At 35.7% G+C, this 22,432-nt stretch overlaps 1 protein-coding gene across 3 annotated transcripts in view; it reads left to right on the forward strand.

The window, feature by feature from the left end:
- The window catches only part of LOC103061946 (amine oxidase [flavin-containing] B-like), a 77,346-nt gene that overhangs the window by 14,885 nt on the left and 40,029 nt on the right, over positions 1-22,432 (forward strand). For all 3 annotated transcript variants that reach the window (XR_015796810.1, XM_088144741.1, XM_088144740.1), the window contains exons 2-9: positions 4,574-4,668; positions 5,757-5,894; positions 11,586-11,690; positions 12,655-12,746; positions 18,253-18,394; positions 19,557-19,706; positions 20,957-21,116; positions 22,330-22,426. Coding sequence is in view for 2 of the 3 variants with exons in the window: in XM_088144741.1 (XP_088000867.1) it covers positions 4,574-4,668; positions 5,757-5,894; positions 11,586-11,690; positions 12,655-12,746; positions 18,253-18,394; positions 19,557-19,706; positions 20,957-21,116; positions 22,330-22,426 (979 nt within the window). In the remaining variant the exon portion in view is untranslated. The remainder of the gene's footprint in view (positions 1-4,573; positions 4,669-5,756; positions 5,895-11,585; positions 11,691-12,654; positions 12,747-18,252; positions 18,395-19,556; positions 19,707-20,956; positions 21,117-22,329; positions 22,427-22,432) is intronic.

The following is a 22,432-nucleotide window of genomic DNA, read 5'->3' on the forward strand; positions in this document are numbered from 1 at the left end:
ACAATCTTAACTAAAGTTTTTAAGGATTTATCAGCTAATAGGAAAAATGTACTCTCTTCCATAGAACATCTGGAGTGATTTACAAGGAGGGGTGATACTCAGAGTGCCATGAATCAGTGGATGGCTCAGCCGAACATGAGACATGATACAATGACACCCTTTACACAGGGACAGATTTGGTTTTGGAAGGGGAAGTTACTCTACTTTCCTTCCAGAATCCTGATGGTAAAGCATTACATCTGGTGAGATTAAATGTTCTTTTGTGAGAAACAGAGAGAATGTTATATAAATACTTAGGAAAAGAAAAGGACCTGTCCCAAAGACTAAAGATATGATGGTGAGAAATGCTCCTGTCCTTTAGGAAGTCTAAGTTCAGAATATGTTGCTGGACCTCTTGTAAAGCCCTCTCAGACCCTCGTGTTATAAAGAATTCAATTAAAAATCCAGAATAGATCAAGTCTGAAGCTCTGCTGTTTTTCCGAGGGGAACCAAGTTTGTTGACAAGGATTTACTGGGTTAAAAAGTTTAACCAGAAATTAATTTTAGCCAGCATTTCAGTTGGCAAATCCTCCTGCAAGCATCTATTGATATATAATCTAGCTCCAGCCTTAAGTCTGAAATGCGGTAAGGACCACGAAGCATTGCTTAGGGAGGCTACAGACAAATGTAGTTAATAGATCCTAAAGAACAATGTCTCTTGTTTTAAAGGATAACATTGTTTTAGATTATGCATAATTTTTTGGACTCTTGCACATTTTACACTGTTTTGATTCTATCTCTTTTGTCTTGAATTGTTAATTCACAACTTCTTTTCAGAAAATCAGTTTATGACTTCATTGAGCCTTTGCATTCCAGTGTCTTCTGTATTTGTTCTTTTTTTCAGTTAATGTTATGTTGGTTTATTTTCCTATAAAATAGGTGATAAGTCTGTCCAGTATAAATTTGGAAAACATACTGAAGCTTTCATGGGTATTGTCTGTTTAATCAGAAACATGTTCCTTGTGGCTTCAGTCCATGTAAATGCTTCATAATGAGTTGGGACATGGCATTTATAAGTTGCTCCTTATTCAGTTTCTGTTGTCCTTGAGAAATAATGCTGTTCGCTAATTAAAAATAAACAAGAAAGAAAAGCAGTAATTGAAATCGTATGGACAGAGCAAAGTCATTAACTGGAATTTTCTAATTAAAGGGACAGTTGTGTGCATATTTGTATAAAGAAACTTACTTCTGAGGAGCTTTGCAATAGCAATGGACACTGTATGATAGTGTAGTATATATTAAATACAGATAAAATGTCATTTCCAACTGATTTTGAAAAGTGATGTCTCTGCAGAGCTAAACAAACATAATATCAAAGCAATCCCTGTATGGTATGCCTATTTATGAGTGATATGTAATCAATCACTTGATACAGAAATCAGATGAATCACTTGTAATTTGAAAGTACATTTGGTCAATACTAAAATTTGGCTTGATCCACACAGGGCTAGAAAACCCAACATTTTCATTCTATATACAACCATAGAAAATAACTTAAAATCTGCTTAAAGATATCTTGTTAATGGATTAAGATGATATGAGCTTGATTCAGTAATTAAAACCTGATAAAGGTAGGTGCACCGGATCTGGGCTGCAAAAAATTAGGGTGGATGTGAGATGTCAGTAAAGAAATAAAGAACATTATAACTCTTTGCTGTTATCTATTGATTGTCCAGATTTTTGTAATACAGATAAGGTAGCACTAGATTAAGAATACCTATGATTTTTTTCATATTAAAGAATAAAGTCATTATGTTAAATTATAAAATAGTACTGGCAATGTTGATACTAATGTATTTTGATAAATTCTTTTACCTAGTGTACAGTGCTACTATATTATGGTTTTTTAAAAGCCTTGTAGAGATGATAAGGCTTTCAACCAAACCTGAGTTACAGCTTAATGCCATTAATAGATTTTGTGCTTTTTATATTTTGAGCTCCTTAGTTTTATAATACCTTTTATTTCATGGTTTGTTCATTCATTCATTCATTCATTCATTCATTCATTCATTCATTCATTCAATTTATAGCTGCAATAATCAGAGTCAACTCCCAACTCCCATTGTTTACAAACAATTAAAAACAGACATACGATAAAAGGTTTGCAATAAAAAGCAAAAAACAAAAACTAACCAACAAAAAACAGCAGTCACATGAACAAGCCTGATACCAAACCCAGCAAGAATTGGGTTTCAAACCCCCTCTGAAAAAGGGGGGGGGGTCTGTCTTCTGTCTTCATAACCTTATGAAGAATTAGAGAGTAGATGCTGACTGGACCACTGGAGGGAAGGGTATTCCAGAAGGTGTGGTCAATGAAGGAAGACACTGCTTCTGGGCTCCTACCTCGTGTGTGTGTGTGTGTGCATGTCTGTATTCCTATATGCGTCTACCCAAAAGTCCCATTAATTTCAAGGAGGTTTACTCCTAAGTAAATGACTAAAGTATTGTAGCATTAAATTCTAACATTGGTTAAAGTGCCCAATAGTTTAATTCACAGACTTGCCTATGGTTTAAAAAGATCAAATGTCATTTCAGTTTTATAACTGGATGACATGTTCTATCTTTTGTACATGTTCAAAAGCTGGATGAACAAATGTAATAGTAGAATGAAAGAAATGAGCATATCTAATTATTTATTTCATGAAGCAAATCCTTTATCAAACTCCTTAAAAAGGTTTTCTCTAACCGTATATGCACACTGTCAATCAAAACTTAGATTTTACAACCAGATTTTATCTAATTATAGAACTGAGTCAAGTTTGAGAGAATTTATTTAACTTTTCTCTTATTTTACCTTTTCATCTATCATGTTTTATAAGAATGTTATGGTTGAATGTAAGTTCTGATGTTATCAAATAAAAAATGAAATCCTCAGTCAGGGTTGCTGACGTTTTGATCACACATTAATTTTAATACAGATTCCTATGAGAATGGGGAGCAAGCTCTGCAGCTCTGTAAAAGCCCTTGGATGTCAATCTCCTCTAATGTAGCATCTTCCAAGGGGAAGCTATTTGAAAACAGGTTGCCATGGTTACTTATGAAAGCTTGGAGCATTGGCCTTATCCTCTACCTAAATGTTGCTGTAGTTCTTTTTTTTTTAAATCCTTTTTCCGTTTCCTTTTTGGTACTTTAATTCTTGTTAAATTTGCTCTGTTATCTATTTTTTCCTTTCATGAACACACACACACACACACACACACACACACACACTCTAAGTAGCAATACAGAGGAGTAATTAATATTAAGTAATCAGCTTAAGACCAAAACCTCTATAATACAACAAATACTTCTATGTGAGTCATAGTGGTTCTTTTTTCAATGTTATATTCAACTTTGTATGAACGAGCCAAATAATTTTATGCTTGTAATATTGACATCCAAATTGTAATTAATATTGATAGAATACCTTTTTTCTCTTCTAAATAACAGAATATCAATAACTTTTAATCATATTATATAAACATCACTGTACTGAAACAGTATAATGTATCAAGATATATAACAACATAATAAAAAAGAAAAAAATAAATGTTGCTATACCCTTTGTGTAAATAAAATCTATGCTTATCGATCCATGTGATTAATTCTACTATTTATCTTGGAAGAATCAGAGTTATTGCTACTAAGATGCCACAATGCATTTCATGATTTCATTCAGACATTCTGTTTTACTATGCTTTATGCTAGATTACTATAAAGCTCCAATTTCTAAGCATGTGATCTGGCTCAACCAAGTAGTTTCAGGAAAGTGGGGGGACCATCTCAGGTCCCCATCAATATCAGCAGTCAGCTATAGCTCTCACGTAACTTTCCTTTATTCCTACCTTCCTCAAGCATTCCTCTTTTGAACTCCTTTTCTGGCTTGTCCTTCCAAAACTGGGAAAGGGACTATCTCCTCCCACAGGTAGTAGACTCAGAAGAGCTCTGAGACCTTGGGCGATTCCTGTGGTATTTCAGAGTACACTATCTTGACTAAGAATCACTAGCTTAAATGCTAGGTGATTTCTTATATTTAACTGTACTTCACAATTAGCTCTGTTCATGAGCTGTGATTAAAGCTAAACTATTAAAATTGTTGGTCATTTTAATATATTCATTGAATCCAATTTTATTCTTTTAGCTCTTGGGACAATATCAAGTTTACAGGGTGCTCCAGAAGGGACAGTTCTTATATTACTAATCAAAATGCACTGAGAAGAAAAAAAAAGAGTCAGAAAAAGAAGTGAAAAATGTGGAAGGACAACATTGTGAGAACCTGTTATAAAGCTTCATTATTAAAGTAGGCAGTTACATAATAAAAGTCTCATGTGTTAAACCCCCAAGATTGTACTATCCACTTCTGAAACCAGAATAAAATGGAATTTGAAAATACTTTCTAAGATTTTGGTCTTATATTCTTAATTTAATGCTAAAGAGTATTTTTCACAATTCTTTTATTTGTAGCTTGTTTATTGCAAAATTTAAATTGCTGTGAATGTCTTTGTGACAAAAGTGCAATGTAGCTTTTTTTTTTTTTTTGGTTATTCTTGTTTAGGTCTGTCTGCAGCTAAGTTACTGTATGACTCAGGACTGGATGTTGTAGTTCTAGAAGCCCGAGACAGGGTTGGAGGCAGAACATACACAGTAAGAGTAAGTACCTTGTATCTATATCTACATCTATATCTATATCTATATCTATCTGTATATAATTTTCCCCTATAAAATGTGAGAATGTAGAGTTCGCAGTATTTTGCTGTTCAAATTGGTGCTTCATGTTGTGTACCAATTGCAACTGTTCCTGGATCAGGAACCCTTGCTGACAGTCATTCATGCCTTAGTCACTTTGCAACTGGATTTCTGTTAAATGCCCTATATGAGGCTGCCTTTGGTGACCACTTGGGAATTTCAGTTGGCCCAGGATACAGTGGCATGGGTAGTTATGGGTATATCTTGGTATCCCTATGTAACACCTCTAATTCGTAAGCTGCACTGGTTACCAATTCACTTCCAGGTGCTGTTCTTACCTATGAAGCCCTTCATGGCACAGGGCCAGGCTACTTGCAGGACTCTCTATCTCTAATTATTACTACCTGTCCAGTAAGACCTGTCAGGGTCAGTATGGTCTGGGTCCTGTCATTTAGGCAATGTCATTTGCCAGAATCCAGGAGATGTACTTTCCTTGTTGCTGTTCCTACCCTATGGAATAACATATCCCTTGAGATCTACCTGGCGTCAACTCTGACTGCCCTTTGGAAGACATTAAAGAACTGTTTTTACTCAGACATTAGGTCTGGGAGAGATATGACCTGTTGGATAAGGGTTTTTTCCCATGTCTATATATCTCTGTTTGGTTTATGCTTTTTTGTCTTCTTATCATGTAATCTTATGGATTTATTATTGTTTTTAATGACATATGCCACCCTTAATCATATGCTGAGTGGGTAGCCATATACACTGATTAAACAAACAAATAAATATTAATCTTACCCAAGCTTGAGCAGCTTCAGCAAAACTGGATCATGTTTCTTTGAGCCATAATCTGATCCCTGTTGTATATGCAGACTTCTTAAAAGACTATATCTCTGGCCAGCAGGAAAAGGCATTATAATCATTCTGCAAAGAATTATCAATATTATAGGATGATAGATGCATTGACATGCATGTTCCCCTCTCTTCCATTTATGTAGTGACACCCATATATTCATTTACCAATATGCTATTTTATCTTTCTCAACCAGAATAAGCACGTCAAGTATGTTGACTTGGGAGGAGCATATGTGGGACCCACACAAAACCGTGTTTTACGGCTGTCTAAAGAGTTAGGACTAGAGACTTACAAAGTGAATGAAGTTGAGCATCTTATTCATCATGTCAAAGTAAGAGAACCATTTCTTAACTTTTTTTTATGTTAAAAGCTTTAATAATTTTTCTGGAATGGTTTGTTAAATACTCAGATTAAGTAGGCATGAAAGAATTCTGAAGGTTAATGAGCAACATCATTTAACCAGAAAATATGGTTGAATTGTTTTCTTCAATTTGTATTATTTGACTTGACAGGTATTAGATTTTCATTAAGCATTCATGGATCAATATCTGTATATATATATTTATTATATCTATATGTCTATATCCATATATCTATATCCCTTGAACCTCATAGATCTTGCTACCTGTGTCTAATGATTCCCAGTAAGGATTACATACTGTCTCTTGGCTAGGTGCTGCCACTGCTTCCACCTGCAAATACTATAGACTTGCAAATATATACAAATGCCCATGTGAGAGAAGCTGAGAGCCAGTAGTTCTCAGTGCAGAGTTGTCACTTATGACCAGCAACCAGTGTCAAGGCCATGAACCTCAGGGCAAAGAGTCTGTTGAAACATGGGACAGGCAAGATAAAGAAAGCAAGTATGATTCCTATTCAGAGCTCCCAATTGAACACATGGCATGGAATTTAAGGAACAGAGAGCACTCTTGTCTGCTACCCACTTTTAAAACCTCATGTGTTCATTGATTTTTTGCATTTATATCCCATCTTTACTCTGGACACTTATGTAGCATATATGGGATATCCCACAACCACAGCCTCTGAAGTAGCTTGGGCTGGCAGAACATGATTGGCTCCAACTACCTCAAATCCAACCTCCAACCAATTAACTCCATTGTTGAAAGGGGAGTTGAATCTTGGCCTCTCCAGTCTGAATCCAATACACTAATTGCTCTGAAGACTCTGAAGAGGATAAAGATGAATAGGATATGTGATAGCCTGGAGATTTTCAAAATTTGAATGTATTTTGCCCCCTTCTCCTACTTTTTCATGAAGCAAAGAACAAACAAAATAGGTAATATTACTATATTTTGTAATAACATAGTAATGTTTTATTTATTTAGTTATATGAGGGATGCATTTTTGAAAGCCCAAAGTGTGCATAAGCATAGGTTTTTTAAGGTGATTGAGTCTTGTGAATTACAGCTTGCAAGAAATGTTTAGTTCATTTTCACCTCTGTTTTGTAATGGTTGATCTATTAAAATGTTATTTGCCAGTTTCTTCTTCATGAATAAAACATGGAAAGCTATATATATATTCAGATTTAATTAGCAATGGAATGAGTGAGTACTATATTGGCACGCAAGGCAAGTTTATGTTGTTTCTTTTATGGAAGTAATTCAGTGATACATGTGTAAGCATTCAAAACTATTATTTATTCTGACTTGCTCCACAATAAAAATAAAAAGTAGCTTCCCCAGACAAAGGTAGGAGTATAACAGCTTAAATAGATTTTAAATCACATCAAGAGATTGCTTCTGTTTTTCTTTTTCAGGTTTTCTGTCACAGTCCTGTTCTAATTAAAGCAAAAATAAAATATCAAGATGATCTTAGATGAATGTTTCCATTAGTTTAATTTTGCCTAGCTTAGCAAAAATTTTGCCAAAAACCTTGTTTCTGGTGTCTGTGCAAGGTTAATCTTAGTGCTTTTTTTCTTTCTTTCTTATCCAAATTAGAATTAGGGAAGGGGCCACCTCTGCCTTACAACCCCAAACCCATAGTGACATGCGAAGCTGCAATCCAGCAGTCTGAGGTTAATCTTTTTGATTCCTTGGGAAATATTTCCCTTGGAAATGTTGCTACTGTAAACAATAGATAAATCCAGTTGTTTAAGATAGTTGTGACATCTGCCCAGTTTAGTTTCCCCCGTCCCCCAGCCCTACCATCTTGTTAGAGACCAATCAAAAAGCTTGTGCACCTCTGTTTTAGAACAAATGTAATTTCATCTGGGACAGACAAATTCCTAACTTCCAGGTCAGATGGACCATTCACATCTCTTCTTCTCTTTTTTAAATGTATTGACTCTTACCTGCCTTCAAATATCATTTCAGAAAGTCTACTAACTCACCCATTGGGAAGGTATATTAGAATTGCTTGTCATTGGCCCATCAACTGTACAACTTTGGACAGGGAGGGAGGGAGGGAAAAAAGAGTTATATGAGACCAATATGAACATATGGGAAAAACTCCCAACCTAGGCAAGCAGTAGAGAAATATATACTGACTGGGTATGATAGGAACTGTAATCTAATACATCTGGAAGACACTAGGTTAGAAAATGCTGTTAGGCTCAGCAGAACTGAGAAATCCAACTGAATCTGTGTTGTAATTCTCCTTTGGCAAGCTTTCTGTACCGTGGCAAATCATGTCAGACCAACCCAAGGATTTTTTAAAGTGAAGATCATTCATTTTTTTCTAAAACTCTATTGCACTGTCGATAGACATAGTTTATTGTGGCTAAACACAAAGATTTCTGCATGATTATGTACTGCTTTCTAAGTATGTTATTTCTTTAAATACAGTTTCTTCAGATATTATACATGCATGCCTCAGACTATTCCCTGTCAGGGTAAGCAGTATTATATTATGTCCAGAAAAGAAGTAGGAAACAGTAAATAAAAGAAATTAGACATGAGATAAGTAATAAAAACAAAAATATAGCTATATTTAACTTACACCAATACCATCCACTATACTTCCCCATATCTTTACATCTTGCAAACCATGCTTGCTTCCACCACATCTGTACCATGACCCATACATTGCCTTTTGTTCTTTAAACTTCTCACCAATTTCTCTTTGAGGGTCTTGTCAGCTCTATCCAACCATCATTTTCTCAGTCTTCCCCTTCCTTCCAACCCATTTCACTCTTCTTTCATGTATTTGTTTTGTAACCATTCTGGTTACAAGGCTAAACTATTTCACCATACTTTTTTATACTGGTCACTCACTTTTGTATTCAATCCACATTCATTCTTGACCCATTCATTTTTTGTCCTATATTTTCTTGTTTTACTACACAAACTTCTTAAGTAACCCATTCCCACTGCTTTGAACTTATTTGTTTCTCTTGACAGACCCAATTCTCAAATCTTGTTAATGTAGTAGGCAGAAACACACTCTTGTACAGCTCCACGTTCACTTCTTTTAACATTCATTCCTTGCAACAGACCACCTATGGCACACTATCATGGTACCATCATTTGTTTATCTTAAAATTTCTACATCCATTTCCCCATCTTTAGTAAACATTCTAGCAAGTTACAATTAGAGCTATTTGCTTTAATTATTTTCTTCTATGTAGAACTCACAATCATTCATTCTGTTTTCCATGTCATACATAGACCTTTTCAGATCTATATCCCTTGCAGTATCTTATAATAAATCTAACATTCACCGCAAATCATTTGGGTCCTCAGCCATCAACAGAGCATCGTCTGCATATAAAAGTTCATGTATATTCATATCCCAACCAACACACAATTAATATAACAAAAACATTCCTTATAATTTTTCTATAAACACATTAAGCAACCAAGGAGACATCACACATCCTTTTCTTAATCCCTGATCAATGTTGAAGCATGCAGTAGCCAACTTTCAACTCCATATTCATGCAAAACATTCCATAGCTCAAGCCTATTCACTTTAGTACATGCTTTCTCTAAAATGACAAATGAAAGGTAAACCTTCTTTCTCATACATTATTCAATGACTTTCTGAAATGCAAAACTTTGGTCTTCACACCCTTTGTCTGGTATAATACTACTTCTCAAATTGTCCTCATTGTCACCTCCTGTACCATATGATCAGAATTTTGCCAAATACCTTCTCAGACATATTTAGCTAATAAACGTCCCTGTAATTTTGCATTAACTGTTATAAACTTTCACTTTATGTAGAGAACAATAAATGCATTCCAGTCATCATGCAGAGATGCAGTTCTTAAACACATTTTAAGCAAATCTATTGCATAAGAAAACTGCATCCATATTTTAACATTTTTCCAGTTACCATCTGTACTTTTGCAGCATTCTTACAGCATTTAGGACTTAGTTTTCATAACTTTTCTTCTTGGACACTAACATTTATAGAATTCATTTCAATTGCACACTTTGAAATATCACTGTCATTTTCATACACATTTCTAAAATATTACTTCCAGGATTTCCTCATTTCAATTTCATCTAAATTCTTTTTTAATGTTTTTATTTTTAATTCAATTCAATCTAGAGGCTCCATGTTTAGCTCTTTTTGTTTACTTCCAAGCCATCATTATTTCCATCAAAATTGCCCTGAATGTTTCCTGCTTCTTTTAATCTTAATCCTTTCTTGTTCTCTTTCACTACAGTCTCTGCACCTATCTTTTTCTCTGTATACATGTTATAGAATATCTTTCTCTGTATATCTTCTATCAAACATTATTATTAAAGATACCAAATAAATTGAGATGTAACATTGGTCCATAAAATCTCTACTATCCAGTGATTCATACTGTGATCAATTTATTAACATATGTAATAAGATTATCATGCTTATGTTGTAGTGCATTTTAAATTAATTTGCCAATTTAACCAGACTATCAAATACTTATGAAAACTGAATACTACATACACACAGCCTAACCACAATCCAATTATAACAAAAATGGAAAGCAATTAAGTTGTATTGATGGAAACAAGAAGGCTAATCTGGACTAAATCCTTATACATTGTCTTATATGGCTTATTACTATTATGAACATATCTAAACCTTAATATGCATTTCTTAAATGTTCTAAACTGAGAGTAGCATTCTGAAGTTTTCCAGTTGGTTTGAACTATATCCCCAATATTCCTAGATTTAATCTGAAACTGGAAAATAATTTTATATATTTTTATGTATAAGTATGAACCCTCTTAATTAACCCTTAATTTCCCAAAGTCCACCAAATACTATAGCATCAGGTACTAACTGAAGAGGGCTGAGCAGGTAAATCTCCTTTATTATCTCTTGCTATTGCCAAAATATTGCTGTTAGTAAACATATGTAGTTGAAAGGACAGGATTGGGAAGTGGGGAGAATGGGGTAAGAAAAGTGAATGGCATATAGCAGTGTGGTCCAAACTTGGCCACTTTAAGATGAGTGGACTTCAACTCCCAGAATTCCCCAGCCAGCCATGCTGGCTGGGGAATTCTGGGAGTTGAAGTCCACTCATCTTAAAGTGGCCAAGTTTGGACAACACTGCTATATAGGCTTCTCATCTATGTAGTTGCTGACACCAACTTGATGGCGCATAATCATCACCATCATATGGTTTTAGCCAAGTCTGGATTGGAAAGGAAAAGAGACAGGCCATTTCCTAAAATTTTGGAAAACAGATAAATCAGAGCTGGAAGCAGAACAGAAAGGGAGCACCGTAACTTCTTCAGCATCCCTTTTTCATAACTTTGAATGCTCTTGCTGTTTCTGGCACTCTCTTGTTGCTCATTTAGCTGTTCAAGTTGTTCCTACCTTGGCTGGCCACCTACAGATGCTATTCCAATACAACTTCTTAGCATTAATGTGGAAAGGAAAGTTTTCCTTTTTCAGGAAATCTGTCGTTTATCCTGAAATCTCCTTTTTTAGACTGTGGTCCATACAGAAGTATAATGGAAATCTTGTGCATATGGATTCACATCCTTTGCTGGACTTTCTCAGTTGCAGCCAGTTGGAATAACTATCAGTTTTGAGTTGTTTCTCCTTTCATTTACTTTATAGGGCAAATCTTATCCCTTCAAAGGGCCTTTCCCTCCAATGTGGAATCCCATTACTTTTTTGGACTACAACAATCTATGGAGGACAATGGATGAAATGGGGAAAGAGGTAAGATTTGCACAAGTTGCAGCTGGGATATGGGTGCAGTTGTTTAGTCAGCATGCTGGGTGGGGAATTCTGGGAGTTGAAGTCCACACACCTTAAAGTTGCTGAAGAGTCTTTTTTTAATATGAACATCAGTAGAACTAGGTAACGCAGCCCATTCTCCAGATGGAACACTGTTCCAATTCACCTGTTCTCCTGAGATGCCTCAGTCCCTACTTGGGGGCAGGGGGGTGGTCTTGCCACTGTCTATGGGAGCATGAGTGAAAGAGACTCAATACCTTGAAGCCCAATTCCAAAACTGTTTACTTATTGTACTAAGTAATGGTGGGCTTAATCTTGTTTTATTGAGAAAACAACAAATATTTATTTAGCTTATTAGTTAGATTTAATTAATTAGATTTTTAAAAATCATGACTTATGTGGGAATTTCCTTTTGTTTTATCCCCACAACAGCAACTCTATGAGCTGGGCTGCATGGTCAGAAAGTGACTAGCCCAAGACACTACGTGAATGTTCATGAGTTGAACCTTGGTCTTTCTAGTTGTAGTCCAACTACTCAGCTACTGCACCATATACTGGCTCTCTGGTCTGGATGGTCTGGGTTTCTACAACCCAAGCATTTATTTATTGACTTACAGTATTTTATACCACTTTTAGCACCAAACTTTGGGTGGTATAAAAAAACTTCAAAATATTCATCCATGCAATTCATCTACCAAGTCACAGTAAAATAACCCTCTCTAAAACCCAAGGCATAAATGACAGAATTATTATAAAAACTGACCGATGTAAAACACTTCAAGAAAATCTTTAATTTTGAAGAGCAGGTAAAATTCATTTCATTTGGTGTGGTAGATTGGGGAAAAAGCACCGGGGTCTAGTAACAAGATTGGTTGATTTTTAAACATTTGTACAATCATCCCTATGCTGTCATTTTTATTTAGACGTGTCTCCTTTCCTTTCCTAGATTCCTAATGAAGCTCCATGGAAAGCACCACATGCAGAGGAATGGGACAAAATTACCATGGAAGAGTTACTAGATAAAGTGTGCTGGACAAAGTGAGAAATGGTTTTACATATACCATTTCTATGCGAGAGAAAATAATAGCATCTATGACAAGTAACCCATTTTGAAAGATAGAAGGAATATCTACTACACCAAATAGGCTTCTGATTAATTTTATTTCACAATTAGATGGGATAGTTTGCTCATTAAAAGTTAGGTATATGTATCTCAAAAATACAGAGGTGTATGTATGTATGTATGTGTATATATACATACATATATACATACAAACATACACATATACCATATATATATATATATATATATATATATATATATGTTACGCTTCTGATATTTAAGCCATATGACTACTTTTTCTTCATAAAATCACTTTGAAGCAAAAATCTGCAGAAATCTCATTTTTTAAAATAGCTTCTTTGGATACCATCATCAAGCCTTGTCCTGAATAAGCTCTGGATAGGCTCTTGATCGTAGCCTCCAACAGCAAGGAGGCATTTCATATAGTGATGCTAGAAATAAAAAGTCTGCCTTAGCAGCAAATTATACTTGCTTATTTAAAAGTAAGTACTGTTGGCCTCAGGGAAACCTCTCTCAAGTAGACATGCATAGGCTTACATTGTTATAGACTACTGATCCTGCAACACAGTATACCTAGGATACTATGCAATGGTTTTATTTATATTAATTAAAACATGTATTGTGCTAGCATAAAACAAAACAAAAAATAATTGCAATATTAGCTATTTTGGGGAAAAATTGGAAAAAAAGTCTTTAAATAATGGGAAACAAATAAATGTAGTAAGAACAGGCCAAAGTCAGATAGATAGATAGATAGATAGATAGATAGATAGATAGATAGATAGATAGATAGATAGATAGATAGAAGATTGGAGAACTCCTGATGCCTCTATAAACAAAACCATTGTTCCTTCTTATGAAATAAATCATTCTTCTCTCCAAAAAGAGATCAAATCCATAATGCCATTGAGAAAAAACACTGTCTCATGTAAACCACTTAACAATGTGCCTTAAATAACGAGAGAAAAAGCAGATTTGTAGGATGTTATGGCTCTGGCCCCACCTATCAGTGGCTATGGTTCCCAGGGAATGTGGCCCTTGACAGGAGTCCCATCTCTAAAAGTAATTATCAGCTGTTTGAATTGAATCCAGGAAAAAAAAAAGGATGCCAATGCATTAGATAGCAGGGACCAGGGATGGGGAATCTGGTGCTTTCCAATGTTTTGGACTATGGCACTCACAATTCTTTGCCACTGGCCATACTCTTGGGTGTGATAAGAGCTGAAGCCCAAATTTTATGGAAGGCACTAACTTACCTCTTCTCAGACTTCCTTTTGCCCAGTCCAGTTGTTTGGGTGGTCACACTTTCTACTCCACATGGAATATACTACATTAATCAAAACTGGATATGACAAGTCCATCTTAATGTTTACATTTGTTCTTCCTAGCATTTAATACTTGTGTTAACAATGAGTATTCCTAAGATAATGATAAGTGACATAGTTTGTTCCATCTTCTAAATTACAGAGTGAATCACGAGTCCCATTCTCTCCTCCACTGTATCTTGTGTGGAGAGCACACATAACTTTTGCATAAGCTTAAAATAGGCTTAACAGAGTTTTAAAAAAGAAAGACACCCATCACCATCCCCTCAAATAGAAAACTTTCCCAGCCATGTCCAACCCACTTTGTATCATCATCATGCCACTGCATCCCTTGAATCTCCCCAAAATGATGAAATGAAGCTTGCCCATGTTTGCCTTGAACACTGGCTTCTAAAAGAAGAGCAAGAGAGGTCCCCAGAGCAACAACTCTAAACTTGGAAAATATCACTAGAGCATGTGGCTTACCATTATAATAGGTTTTCCCAATCAGTCACTGGGAAAGTCAGTTATGTCATCATCCAATCATCCCATAAGCTATAGGTTTATTTATTTAAACATGGTTTACTGAAAAACCATAGGTAGCTAAGCTTACATAATGCATTAAGCCATAAATCATCATTTCCCAGGCCTATTGTCCAGTTCATATAACCTGCTAAGCCGCAGCTGAATAAATCACATTGTGGCTTAGCATGTAGTATGAACCACACCAATTTGAAACTTAGGAATCTGACAAATTGGAGGCCATACTGGAAAGCACCACAAGAGTGCCCATAATGTACCATTTATAATCAGTTTTAATCCTATGTGTTCCTCTAACTTAGCTTTAAATTCTAGATAAAATATGTGAAAATGGTTTTCAAATGAAATCTTTGCCAAGAATTTCGGCAGACTAGAACACCTTCTTTTTCTTCCTTTAGAAATCAGCCACAGTTGTGTGTTTGGTGTGCTTCTTTATTTCTGATGTGCCTTTGTGATCAAAATGTATGTTGTTGTGTTTTGTTTTGTTTTTAATGGCTTCTCCTTAGGATGCAATGGAGCAGAAGGGTAATCTTCATATTTTAAAATTTCAATTATTCTAGCCAGTGGAGCAAACTTGCATTTGCTAGTATTGCATGTTGGAATGTTATCTTATATGGTTGAAAATGCATGAATTTTGGGTATATATTGGATAGATTTGGCAAGTTTCTTGCCAAACTTATTATTATTGAATTATTGAAATTATGGAGATTAGTTGGTGTCCTGTAAATTACATAGTTCTATTAATTACTCAAGAGTCAAGTTAAGTTCAAAACTGAGCTAAGCTGTCACAGAAACCCAGAGTGCACTAAATCTATAAGACAACTAATAGTACATATATTCTGGACTGATTAAAAAGAGCTAGTCCATAGAATTGGACTCTGTTGTCTATATTCTGCAGCTGAGCTGATTTGGGTCTGGCTCAGCTGGAAAGTGATCCAGAGGGAAGGTCTGTTTTCCCACAGGTGGCAGTTCTTGCCTCCTCCCTGCTCCTTCCCTGCTCCTGGGCTTCGTCAGACAGAGCATTCGGCTGAGAGAGAGATAAAAGAGGAAGCGTGTCGAAGGCGGAAGATTGACTGAAGATTCCCCTTCAAAGATTTTTTTAAAAAACATATGCTCATACCACTCTATTGGCATGACTTTAAAATGGAGCTAGGATTGAACCAGGCTGTTTTCACAGTTGCTGTTCCCATAAACTCACAGTCCATGAGAAAGGCAAGGGGAGGGTGACCTGACAAGAGTCACTCCACTGTTTAGCACTGCACCACCTTGCATCTAAATGGCGAGGCTGCCTCGAGGTGTCTTTTCCCCCTAGCAACCACCCAATGGATAAGGGGAGTGATGGGCAGGTGAGAGGATTGCTATTGTTCCAAGACACTCACTCTCTTTCTCTCTCACTCGTCCCACAGGCTGCCAATATTCAAAATACTCTTCCCGATGCCTTTCTGTAGGCGTCGCTTAATGTGTATCTCCCCCACTCTATCCAGTGCAGCAAGATGCAACCATGGTTACAGCTACTGGAAAAGGCTCCTAGTTGTAAAATTGCTAACATGTTATTGTTTCACTATCACAGCCAGAAAGAAGTTTTTTAATGCAATGGCCAAATGATAGCTTGGTAGTTTCTGCAACTGCTCTGCTTTGTTTTTAAATTTGTGCAAATGGCCATGCAAATGCACCCAGGATGTTTTAGAAATCTGGATAGAGAGGGAACACTGGCAATTTATTTAATGTCCTTTTGGCATGAAATGGGAGAGGGAGGAAGGGGCTTTTGCTGCTCCAGAGCTTGCAGTAATTTGGGGTAGCACACTTTAATTTTTTTTTCTTTTGCATTCTTCTATTTGTTTGGATTTGTTTCAGTGTATCCTGCCCGATTTCTTGGCTTCAGATTGCTTTGTGTGGGATTGAGGAGCAGAAACAGTGTGATGTGCAAGTGTCTTTTGTGAAAGCAGTTGCGGGAATATTTTTAATCTCCTCTTAACTTCTGAAAGAAAAGTAATACAAGTATCAACATATGAACAAGGGAAACATTTTGGCTCTGGTCCACTGCTTCCAGCTAGTACTAAGCCAAGCATGAATGCCAGTGCCAGCCAGACAAATGTTAAATTGGTTTCTGTATGATCAAATAGCAAGGAAAAGAAGTATTACTTAAAACTACATGTATTACTTATCTGTTGGCATGGTAAAGCATCTAGGGAGGAGATGAGCAGTATATATGACTGTCAAACCACAAGTCTTCGGTATTGCATAAAATTATGGATTGTTCCCCCCCGCCAATGTTTGACCATTTAGAAATATTACTCTGATATCAGAAGCATGAATTTTAAAAGAATCCAAATGTCAAGTCTCACCAGAGGCCAGCTCCGTCTTTAAGCACTGAATGTTTTTCTGCTAAAAAAGAATAAGAAACGTTACCTGAAAAAATGAAATAAGGAAAACATGTAAAGATTTTCCCTTTTGCTTTCATGTATTTCATATGTTCATAGCTCTCTGGTTATAGAGGATTACAGGATTCAAAATATAATTAGCCTCTCATTATTTATTTAATGAATAAATTATTTATTTATTTGCTTGAAAGCAGATGGAATAACAAATACAATATTCAAAGGAATATTGCAGGATAAATATTAAAATAATAATCAGAGTAAAAAAAAATCACAGTAAAAAATCCTCAGTAACTAAAATCTGCAATTATTTATTTGTGTTAATTTTGTAAACTGCCATATTCCCTAAGGAATACTGCTATTTAAAGTCAAAAAGACATTAAGAATATAAAAATATATAAAACAATAGAAGTCTCTGGAATATTAAACTGCACAGAACAGGACGGTTACTCTAGTTACTCCAGAAAAGCTACATTTTGACCAATTTGCGGAATGTGAATTGGATGGTTGCCAACCTAACTTCAGGAGAGAGGCTGTTGCGCAAAGTAGGCCCCAGCTCCCCTTCACTCACCAAAGTGGGAAATCATTAGCTAGTTCTTATGGGACACACAGATATGATGGCTTGATTCTAGCTGGAAAAGGCAAGTGAGATTCTAGAAGGTTCACCCTTTTTTTCACTTTCTTTCTGTTCAATTCTCTTCCTTCTTGTTACTTCTCTTCTTTAATCATGTTCATACTACAAGTATATATTTATACTGTATAAATATTGAAGTGTCACCCAATAACTGAATAAATACCTCACATAAAAACCTACATTGCCCCATTCAGTTTTTAAGTTCCAGTAGTTACTGGTTGTCTGAATCTCAATGTGTATTATTCTCTCTAGGGGAATCTCAATGTGTATTATTTGTGAAAAAGAATTGTACATTCTTTTTTAGCCACATTGATAGTTTTTTGTTTTTTTGGTTTCTTATATTCTTAGTTTTTAAAGTTTGTATTCATATGTTTTGTTTCTCTTCTGTCGTTTTATTAAGCAATCCATTTTTTAATCATCTTTTTTGTAGCAATGATTAAAAAAAAGTCATTCTTCCGTTCATTGAAAGATAAGCAGCAGTGGTTTCCTTCGACCAAGGAAAAGGTTTCAGAGTCACATTGCTTTTCTATCTGCTAGTAAGCAGAACAGAATGTACAGTGCCATTTGATTTAATATTATTTCTTTGTGTCGGTTTTGAATGTAGTGCTGCCAAGCGGTTTGCTACTCTGTTTGTGAATGTTGATGTTACCTCTGAGCCACATGAGGTTTCTGCTCTCTGGTTCCTGTGGTATGTTAAACAGTGTGGAGGTACAGCCAGGATATTTTCAACAACCAATGGAGGCCAGGTAGAGTATACTGTTAATTTCTTTGCACGCCTATACATTGGACCCTCACGGCAATGATGCTGTCATTTCTCAATCTGTGCAAATGCTGCACAAAAGTCCTCTCATGGAGCCCCATATAGTAATTCAATGAGTTTCTGTTCTTTCAAAAATTAAATGATTTGCTGAAGCCTGGGGAGTAATTGAAAAGTGGTAGTTTATTGATGGAGCATACACTTCGCATGCTAAAGATGTGTAGTTCAATTCTTGATGTTTCCTGACAGCTGGGGAAACCTCTTTGTTTAAAAGCTTTTCTCTGGGCTTGCAGATGATGGCTGTACAATGGATTTGCTTTTTGTATGTGTGAATGTGCCTTTTAGTCAGTCTGGACCCTTGGTGACTGCCTGGACAAGTTTTCTTGGTAACATTTTCAGAAATGGTTTGTCACTGCCTTTCCTTAGGGCTGAGAGAGACCGACTGGGCCAAGGTCACCCAGCTAGTTTTGTGCCTAAGGTAGAACTAGAACTCACAGTTTCCTGTTTCTAGCCTGGTGCCTTAACCAGTACATGAAACTAGCAAAAAACACAAAATGTCCTTCCCTGAAGGACCGAGGAAACTGTCCTCTGGAAGACTTTCTTGTTGTCTCTGCATGCATGTACATGTAGCACCACTTTACTTTGCCATACATACCGAAACAGATGAGGAAAGACTTCAAAGTAGTTTTCTTTTAGACGATCCTCAATCCTTTGAGGTTGAGTGCTTCCTCAACCTTTGAGGTTGAGTGCTTAATTCATGCCAATATACTTTCCAAAATGTTCCTTTGAATGGTTTGCACAACTCCCTTGCTTACCTTCATTGTGCCTATAGTAATCCGATAAGAGGGAAAAAAGATCTAGATATCATAAGCACATTGATGATGCCTCATTGCATGTTCTGTAATGGCTTTTATCCTTGTTGCTTAAAGAAAGTGGGGGGATAAGAGATCTTTGGAGGATCCCACAAGTCAAATGCCAGGAGGTATCACAGACCCACCTCCATAAAAATACTGCTTTTTGAAAAAGATCATAAAAGTATTAGTGGAACATCTTATTGCCTCCATGGATTGTTCATTCATTCACATATAGGAAGCATGTGAAACTATCCATTTTATTTTTTTCATTTATATTTTCTTCTATTCTCTACCCAGGAGAGGAAGTTCATTGGAGGCTCTGGACAAATTAGTGAGAAAATTATGGAATATCTGGGAAATCGGGTTAAATTAGAAAAGCCTGTAACCTATATTGATCAGACTGGTGGAAGTGTCATAGTAGAAACATTGGACCATGAAAGATATGAGGTAATTTAAATATTTGAATTCTAACATCTGCATGTTTCTCTTTGGTCTTATGAGGAGAAGAGGAAATGAAAGAGAGAAATACATTATGTAAAATCAAAGCTATTAATGGTATTTGGGTACATTCGGATCCCAAAATTTGTTACTATAAATAGAAACAGCCTGAGCCTTGGGCCAGTACTCTCCCAATGGGAGAACGTAAAAGCTTTTGCTTCTTATTTGTAATGAACTCCAGTTTTGTTTGCACCATCCAAACTACAGCTTTAGAAATCATAGTTCCACACAAGAACACTTCTAAGCAAGGTGGAGTTGTGGTTTGAGACATTTGTGGGCAAAGCATTAATTTGTATAAACCATGGTTTATCAGTCTTGGGAAAATGGCAAATATATTACTGACACTGAGGAAGGTATGCTTCTGAACTCTCACACAAAAGAAGTTTGGGTGTCATATCAAAGTGCAGTCATAGATATAGGAATGAATTTGTGATACATATTATTGTGTTGATTTGATTGCTGCAATCCTAAACATGCTTATCTGAAAATCTTTTGATACACTTTGTAAAATTTACTTTTGAGCCAAGACATCCCCAGATATATAAATGTGGCATAATTTCAAATCTTATATTCACATATTAGAACTAAAAATGGTACAGGTTATTAGAAATGGTTTTTAAAAATCAGTTTGTTCACATTGACTTATTAATCCTGCCTTAATGTACATAAAATATTGTGCAGATTGTTTACAAATAAGTAAAATAAACATTACTTTTGAATGTTTTTTTCTTCCCCACACTGCACTGCACAATTGCCAATTCTAAACAAGGTATTTTAGATGCACTTCTAAATCCTGCGTTCGGCAGGTTTCCGTAAAACTGATAAAGGCAACCACATGTCTGTGAGTATGAATGGATTCCAAGGGAAGTAAAAAAGCCATGTGCCTTTTCCAGCACAATATACTGGATGTGTCTTCTGTGTCTTTGTGTGTTTTGTCATTGATAATTAATTGTTTTTTAACTGTACGTGAGTCACCCAGAGTTGCTATTTGTGAACTGGGCAGCCATATCAAGCAATCAGATCAAGACAAGACAAAATCTTGTTAACAAGCCAGAGATTCCAATTCAACCAAGCCAAAAGGAAATGTGTATTATTTTTGAGGGTCAGTTTTCTTGTAATAACTGGGAGTTTCATGCCACACAAGTGTATTATTGTATTATGTAACAACAGACTTAATTTTGTTTGCATTTCTTTTCAAGGCCAAGTATGTTATTAGTGCCATCCCTCCTGTGCTTAGCTTGAAGATTCATTTTAACCCACCTTTGCCTTCAATGAGGAATCAGTTGATTAATCGGATTCCTATGGGGTCAGTCATCAAATGTATAGTATACTACAAGGATGCATTCTGGAAGAAAAAAGGTATTTCATGTTAATTGAAGGGGCAGAGCAAAGGATCAAACAGGGATAATGTGTTTCAGCTTAGGTGTCCTGCAATGTACTGTTGTTTTGCTCTTACACTTCTTAACTTTAGCAAGTTCTTGGAAGAAATAGCAAACATTTTGCCATCAAAAGTGGGTTCTAATAATTAACTATATGATATTTAAAAACAAGCAAGGAACAGGAAAACAGGAAAACAGACCACGTATATTGAAATCAACTTAAAACCAGAGTCAGCAAGATAAAATACTAATTAAAACATTATACACACACCCACACACACTGCATGTATGTATGTATGTATGTATGTGTGTGTGTGTGTATGTATGTATGTGTATATATATATATATATATATATATATATATGTATATGTATGTATGTATGTATGTGTGATTGTGTGTGTGTGTGTTTTAACTGTGTGTGTGTGTGTGTATTTTATCTTGCTGACTCTGGTTTTAAATTGTTTTCCTGTTCCTTGCTTGTTTTTAAATGTCATTTTTTTTCTTTTTCACTTTCAGTTATGTCAAGCAGACCCTTGGGATGGATGGTTGTTTTAGAGATGGTGTTATGTCCCTTATCTCTGACAATGCAATGTGGTGCATTGTAGAGAGCAAGATTTTATTCATAAATCTGATGATATTCTTTATGCCTGCCATTTAACAGGGAAACAAGAATCTGGCATGCATTCAGATGATATCTATAGACCTAAAACAAACAAACAAATAAACATCCTGGTAGCTCATAAAGTTATATAATATGTTATATAATAAATGTGATGCTCAGAAAATCCTGAAGATTAAATATAATACAGTGGTGATGGTGGTTCTGAAGGCATTCTTGTAATCCTATAGTGTTCTCAGCACTGCACAGTTGTGAGCCCAAACCATTATATCCCTTATATGATGCTGAGCTCAACTCACAGTATCCACATAGTGAATAGATTTTAGGATGATGGAAAACAGCTCTTTCTGGGATCATACCAACAGATAGCTCCTCCTGACTATTCTAAGAGTTCATGAGTGCTATTACAGTACATGTGTTTCATTGCAAAACAGTTACATATATGCTAATTGATACTTATTGTCATAATGACCATAGTAAAAAAACACTCAGCAGCTTTTGTTAGAGGAGTATCATATTCACAAAACCTACTAGAACTGCTGATATCTAGATTCACCTTGCAACTTTTCTCAGATTATTGCGGTTCCATGATTATTGAAGATGAGGATGCACCAATTGGTCTGGCATTAGATGACACTAAACCCGATGGAAGCTTTCCAGCCATAATTGGGTAAGA

The sequence above is a fragment of the Python bivittatus genome, unplaced genomic scaffold (genome assembly GCF_059951505.1).
Source record: "Python bivittatus isolate LINGU-HERP-01145 unplaced genomic scaffold, Pbiv_v1 ctg000350_np1212, whole genome shotgun sequence".
NCBI lineage: Eukaryota > Metazoa > Chordata > Lepidosauria > Squamata > Pythonidae > Python > Python bivittatus.